The sequence below is a fragment of the Danio aesculapii genome, chromosome 6 (genome assembly GCF_903798145.1).
Source record: "Danio aesculapii chromosome 6, fDanAes4.1, whole genome shotgun sequence".
NCBI classification, from domain to species: domain Eukaryota; kingdom Metazoa; phylum Chordata; class Actinopteri; order Cypriniformes; family Danionidae; genus Danio; species Danio aesculapii.
The window spans coordinates 9533801-9541485 of record NC_079440.1 but is presented as its reverse complement, the minus strand read 5'-3'; the positions used below and the strand labels follow the sequence as shown (position 1 = coordinate 9541485).

The 7685-nt window shown below is 34.3% G+C and overlaps 1 protein-coding gene across 1 annotated transcript in view; it reads right to left on the bottom strand.

Moving 5' to 3' along the window:
* The window catches only part of abcc4 (ATP-binding cassette, sub-family C (CFTR/MRP), member 4), a 70152-nt gene that overhangs the window by 59997 nt on the left and 2470 nt on the right, over nucleotides 1-7685 (bottom strand). The window contains exon 2 of the mRNA XM_056459422.1: nucleotides 5150-5260. Within this exon, the coding sequence (XP_056315397.1) occupies nucleotides 5150-5260 (111 nt within the window). The remainder of the gene's footprint in view (nucleotides 1-5149; nucleotides 5261-7685) is intronic.

Sequence of the window (7685 nt, the reverse complement as noted above, 5' to 3'; positions counted from 1 at the left end):
TGACCATTAACACTTGACAGAGAGCGTGTCCGAAGTTGGGGCTGACGCGATCGTCATAGCAGCGTCAGCCAATGAAATTAGTCCGCATTCGGCTACTGCCTGAGTGTATTTGCATACAGCAACTTGATTGGTTGACGCTTCCATCGGTGCTTAAAAAGTTGAGAAAGTCCCAACCTCTGCAGTGAACAACGCCACGGAAGCAGCGCTAACGGAACCACAATGCAGTTTGGCAATGCCTGACGTCACCCATTCAAAGTGAATGAGAAGCATTGACGCTGACGCCCCGTGTGAATGAAGCGTGAAGGACTTAATAAGTTTGATCAGGTGTGTTTAATTAGGGTAAGAACTAAACCATAGCATTCAAACTTGATTCCTGGAGGGCCGCAGCTCTGCACAGTTTTCCTCCAACCCTTATCAAACACATAATTTTTATCGAATCAAGGTGTTCAAGACTACTATAGACAAGGGTTGCACGGTTTACTGATACTATGCAAAACAGTGAAGAACTCGCACCTTTTATTGTAGCCTATTGCACGTTTTCTAACGCTTCAGTTCTAACGCACATCTGAATCAGTTCATTTCTGTTCCTGTCAATATGATTTAGTAGCTACAACCACGACAATCTCTTTAAAAGAGCGACTCACAAAGTGAAATTCTCAATTACTTTGCATTTTTACCTGATAAGACTGAAAAAAAAGATTAAAAAAAACTAAATAGCAACAGGAAATATTGAAACAAGTTTTGACTACCTCATATTGCCAAATTTTGTTGGAAAAATGCTCTTTTGTAACAAAATTTTATTCTGTATAATCTGTCTCTTTATATTAATGTATTTTTGTTGGTCAGTCATCTACAAAATAAACAAAAAATGAATATATTTTAGGGGAAGTGGGGTTCAAATAATGTACCAATAATTAATTTTATTCATGTTTTAGTAACTAAATGCACAATATCTAGTAGTTAAAGGCACTTAAAGTAACAGCACATTTTTTGCCAAATCAGGTAAAATATTCAGGCGCCCCTTCAAATTAGCTGCAGTGACGTCCGGCAGTAAATTCTACATCTGCAAACAACAGTTTACTTGAAGGCAGAACATCAGTGTTTACGCCTCAGCCCCATCGAGCTGCTGCTGGCAATAAAAGCTTCAGAAATGAGTGTCATGGCCCAGAGCACTGAGCTAAATGAACCAGCACTGATTCATTTAAAAGTGCATGATTAGAGGCTGGAGAAACAGTGTGTGTTTGTGGAGGTGCTTTTCAATGAATGACAGGATTGTGTTCGCTGTCATTAATTTCCACGCTTTCATGGTTGGAGATAAAAAACTTTTGCAGTAGACGGCTGATTATCAGCAGGTTTTCTCCACTGTGCTGCAATTAATTTATCTGCTTATCTGTTCTTATGTAATAAAACCTCAAGATGAAGGAAAAAAACATCAATGTGAATGGCTAGTCATACTTGGAGATTTTGTTTACAATCTGCAAAAAAGCGTGACTGACAGAACAAATAACAACCATGACATTTGGATTGTACGGTGTCTGTATTTTACTGTATCTTATTCTGTGAAAAGATCATTTCCACATTAAATAGGGTTTTCATTAGTGGAAATAAATCATGTCAAAGCTTTACACTTGAAGAACTGATAAGGATTTTACTGGACGGTAAAAAGTGGCCACAAAGTAGACAGGCCGTGTGTTTGATTAACAGGGAATAAACAAATCGATACAAATATTTACCTTAAACACATATTAACTTGGTAACAGATTAGATTATTTATCTACAAATGTTTAAATGCAATTTTATGAGTTAAGAGGGGATCACTCAGAAACTTAGTGGGCAAGACAGATTGTAATAACTTTGTAATAATAAATGTACAAATTGAAAAAAACTAATGCAAAAGCTATTATGAAGCTTTCAGAAATGCTGAATTAATAGTAATGCTAATTAGCCTAATAAATAACAATTCTAAAAAAGTATTTGAATTTTATCCAAACACTATACAAAAAGCTAAATTCCTTCGAAATCAAAAGTCATTTACAAATAAACAGTAAAAAAAAATGGTAGAAAATATTCAAGTAAGGTTTACAAAGACGTATGACCTGACTCTCAATAAAACATCAAGTATAGCATTTTACATAAAAAATTGAAAAAAAAACAACTGTCAGGGATATTTAGATAAAGAATTATCTAAGGGCACATTAAAAGACTATTTAACGACCAGCCAACACCTGTGGTGTAAAATGCACACTGGCAAATTTGCTGTGTAAGTCCTGTATATTATATTTACATTATTAATTCATTAATTTCCTTTTCGGCTTAGTTCCTTTATTAATCAGGTGTCACCACAGCGGAATGAACCGTCAACTTATCCAGCATATGTTTTACACTGCGGATGCCCTTCCAGCTTTGACCCATCACCGGGAAACACCCATACACTCCCATTCGCACACATACACCACAGACAATTTAGCCTAGTCTTTGGACTTGTGGGGGAAACCGGAGCAACTGGAACACGGGGACACGTGAACACAGGGAGAACATGCAAACTCCACACAGAAATGCCATCTGGCCCATCCAAGGCTCGAACCAGCGACCTTCTCGCTGTGATGCGATCGTGCTACCCACTGCACCACTGTGACGCCCTATATTTACATTAATATATCATTAATTACACATATAAGATACAGATGTAATGTACTTAACTATTCTTTGGTGCTTGGCATCAGTGTTTCTAAATGAGGAGTTTTACTACTTCTCAAAATGAGTAGCCGGTAGGCTCGTTTTTAGTGTAGTTCAAAATGAAAGTGAGCAGGAAAAGCAGAGGGAGCGTTAAAGCTAACCTCACACACCATTCGTTCTGCTTACTGTAGCCTCTGCCAAGAGCTATGCTCCGGTAATAGCAACAGTATAACCATCCAAACCACGTGCCCTTGTGGCCTGGTTCCACACAGTACCAGCACAAAAAAAAAAAAAATTCAAATATTGAAATAACATCATGAAATTATGTAGTTTGGAATGATTTGTTTCATTACATTTCTAAAGGGATATATTATTATAATTATTATTATTATTATTATTATTATTATTTTAAATTTTTTTATTTTTTTTTATTATTATTGTCATTAGGGTGAAATGACATTTGCAATGCCTTTTCTGCAGTTTGCTGTTTTAGACAACATCCCAATGCCACCCTCTCTCCTGAGATTTAGATCTAGATAAATATGTAAATATGGGCAGTGTGACTTACAAAACCTAAACAAAAATGACAGCGAGGAAGCAGTTCAGCTTGAAAGGCCTTTCACCTTTCTATATGAAGTATTGTACAGAAAAGTATTGTCGCATAAATTCATATAGCACTTTATACAATAGCCACTGTCATTTCCATTCATGTCTGATCTTGACCAACTAAACAGGGATGTCAAAAAAGGCATGTCCCATTACTTAATCACCATGAGCCTATCACAGTTTGAGGAGGTTTATCAAGCGGGCCAGACTTTTCCAGATGTCGTTTTTCACATTGCATTAACATTTGTTCATATATAGATAAAGTATGTGGGGGTCTTAATGATAATTAAACAATTTTTTGCTGAATGCATTCTTGGTGCTGGTTTAGGCCTGTTAAAATCTAAAACTGTTAAAACTGCCAGTAGGTGGATGCAAATCCTGATCTTAATTAATTTGCTGAATCATTCATTCAAAACTATTTGTTCAAAATGCTGATTCATTCTGAATTATTTATGAATGATACACTGAATCACTGGTTCAAGGTAATAAAATATATATATATTTGTTAATAAATCTGCAATGTGGTTCAAATGTACATGATCTGCTTATTATGCATCTATGACCACAAAGTAAACAATGAAACACAAAACATTGATCTGAACTATAATATTTACACCTACTAACTCAAAGTAGATGTGAATCTTGCAGAATAAAAAGCTGTAACTAGTATTGTACTAGTTTTTAGCAATGTACTAGTATTACTATTATTATTCAATCAAAAGTTAGTGTGAGATAAGAATATTTATGAAAATATGGCTAAGATGATTCAATGGACCTGTACAAGCCTGTGTTATTAATTTTATCTCTGTATTTTAAGCGTAAAGTATTTTGTATATTAAGTTTTAATGGCGCGATTTAAAAATAAAGATATTATTATTAATAATAATAAATTAATAATAATATAAACATAAATTGTCCACAAATATGTACATAGTTTGTTATATGAAAATATTCTCTAATGGTTGAGATTATTCGAAAGACCTGTATGAGCTTGTTTTTTGCTATATCTCTGTATTTTTTAAGCTTAAAGTGTTTTGAAAATAAAATGCTACAGTATATACAAATACATTTATTATTATTATTTTCTTTAGTGGTTTGTTATCAGGGAATAACATACCTTGGAATATCGTGACTGACCAATCAGAATCAAGTATTTCAGAGAAACGTAATAACATTAGTTAACTCACTGTGCATTAATAAGGACTAACAATGAATGACTGAAATATCTTTAACTAATGTTAACAAGGAATAATACATGCGTAAGTAAATATGTACATAGTTTATTATATGAAAATATTCTATAATGTTAAGAAGATTCCAAAAGACCTGTATGAGCCTGTGTTATCAATTATATCTCTGTATTTTTTAAGCTTAAAGTGTTTTGAAAATTAAGCTTTAATGGCGCTAATGTATATACAAATAAATTTATTATTATTATTATTGTTATTGCTATTATTATTATTTCAGTGGTTGTTATCTGCCCTTATAATGTTGTAATTGACCGATAAGAATCAAGTATTTCAGAGAACCATAATAACATCAGTTAACTCACTGTAATATTGTTAAATAATGTTAACAAAAAATAATGAACAAATAACAAATATGTACATAGTTTGTTCGCATTACCAATCTCAATGGAACATTAGTGACACTTTCACTATGCATGCATAATAAATGTGTGAATGATTTCAGAGATTTTCACGTTTAACGTTGCATAATACACAGCTCGCACAAACCAGTAGAGACCATCACTAGCTTGATACCTAATGGGAACTGCAGCGTTCTCACATTTCACGGTTGGACTCTCTGAGGGATTATTTGAGAACAACCTGTTCTTGCATGGTTTTATTCCCAACGGTGCACTCACCTCTGCAGCTCCTCCCCGAGTTTCTTTGACCTATCCTCCGGAAGCACATTAAACATGTCATCTTCTTCAAGTCTCCTCTTAGATCCGATGCTGAAAAGAGGGTTCAGCCAGCTGATGATAAAGGGGAAGAGAATCAACATAAAGCTTTAAATGCACATGCTGAATTATTGATGAGTGATGACAGTGGCCTCAAGCATTCAAACCACATGTTCAAGTGATGGTTAAACAGCACAAACATGCATGCAGGTAAGTAGGGCTGCACGATACTGGAAAAATGACACATTGCAATATTTTTTTTATTTTGCGAAATCTATTGTGATATAAATTAAATTTTACTAGATGAGTTGAATACAGCTGAAGTCAGAATTATTAGCCCCCCTTTGAATTTTCTTTTTTAAATATTTCCCCAATGATGTTTAACAGAGCAAGGAAATTTTCACAGTATGTCTAATAATATTTTTTCTTCTGGAGAAAGTCTTATTTGTTTTATTTTGGCAGGAATACAAGCAGTTTTTAATTTTTTAAAAACCATTTTAAGGTCAAAATTATTAGCCCCTTTAAGCTATATATTTTTTCGATATTGTATAACAATGGTTTGTTCTGTAGACTAACTTGCCTAATTACCCACACCTGCCTTAGTTAACCTAATTAATCTAGTTAAGCATCATGGCAAAGATAAAATAAATCAGTTAATAGAAATGAGTTATTAAAACTATTATGTTTAGAAATGTGTTGAAAAAAATCTCACAGTTAAACAGAAATTGGGGGAAAAAAATAAACAGGGGGGCTAATAATTCTGATTTCACCAGTAAATGTTCGTAAAGAATCTAAAATTTTAGATTGATCGGAAAGATCTGGTAGGGGTTTATTTATATAGCACTTGAGCACAATAAGTCTTGTATAATAAACGTAATATTTATATTATTAAGCACAAAATTTGTATAATATAAAAATCTAAACATAGAAAAAAATCAATACAGAAAAATATGCTGATTAAATATACAGCGTTTTATTGTTCTTCGAGTCGAAATGTATTCAGGTATACAGTAATTGAATAACCAAATGTAAAATAATAGGTTGTTTTCACATGACGTCATTGATGACATGCGAGACTCAGATGGAGGGCAGGAAGTGATTCAAGTGAACATAGGAATAGCTCAGAGCATCAAAATGTTTCTATTTTTGTTGTTCATAATTGTTTAAATCAGCCAAAAGGATAAATACCAACCCGCTTTTATGAACTTTCCAAAGTGTTTGAGGGGGAAGTACAAGAAACTGGCTTAAAAACGTAAGAAAAGGCTGAATGTAATAAAAAAAATTCAATACATCCATGTGTCCAAGCTTTTTTTTTTAATTTTATTTTATTATTTTTTTTAAATGCGATCATTCGTTTGACAGAATTAATAATTATTATATAAAGGCCTAGCTATGTGTAAAAAAACAGATACAAACACCAGCACTCTTGTACAAGATCCAGAAGAATATAAATAACGTACCCTGCCATGTAATCGCTGCAATAAAATCTCTGTCTCGTTTTGCAATAATCCAAGTCTTTACTGGCATTACGGCACAATAAACAACCGTAACGTGAACATCGAGATGCGCAGCAGTGGTGAATGTTTAATGAGAAGTTCCTCGGCAGAACAAAAAAGAAATGCAGCCCTTGCGACGAAATTATTATTGTGAAGCGCTTTTCCCTCTTATAAAAATAAATAAATAATAATATCATGGTTTCCGCTACATTCATTCCTCCATGGCGCCACACCAAAATTCATCCCGCCATGGCTTCATTACAGCTTCTTATTCAAAACATTTTTTTTTAATAGCAGGTAATAAATCGCACCAAAACGTATTAGAGGGTAAGTGAATTATAACAGCGCAAACTTTTCTGTAACTGTAGTAGTGCTGTGCGTCATTTTTTTAACCCTTTAAGGTGACGTGCTGACTGACTGACTGACAGGTGCGTGAGGCGTGAGGGGCAGCAAACACGACGTATAGCCGTTTCACTTTACTTCAGAACGCATTAATGCCGCTCTGTAGGTCTATTGGAGACATTCCTAAATATTCCTAGCAAATCTAATAAACGCTGGAGACATTCTCGTTACATAAACTAACTAAATGGCACTTCAGCAGCATTTATTTGAACAAGAAGCGCGATCTTGAAGCAGCTTGTATTTGAGGGGGCATGCAAGAAGTTGTGCACGAGCAGAGGAAATCGGCGCGCAAGCAAAGAGATCCGCATGCTCGTAGTCTATTGCATAAATGCGATCTCGACTTCTAATACTGCGCTCATGGCATTTGTCATTGAAATAACGCCACAGGTAGTTGGTAGATCTGTGTAAAAAAAGGCCTGCTGCCACAGCTGGAAAAAAATCCTAGAGGAAACACTGAATATAGACTATGCTTCCACATTTTTGTATGCTTTCATCTGTTATTTCGTGATGTCTGGAAGATAAATAAACATGTTTTTGAACAACCCTTTGTTAATGAATGCTACAGAATACTGTAGCACAGTAAACTGATAAACTGTAATAAA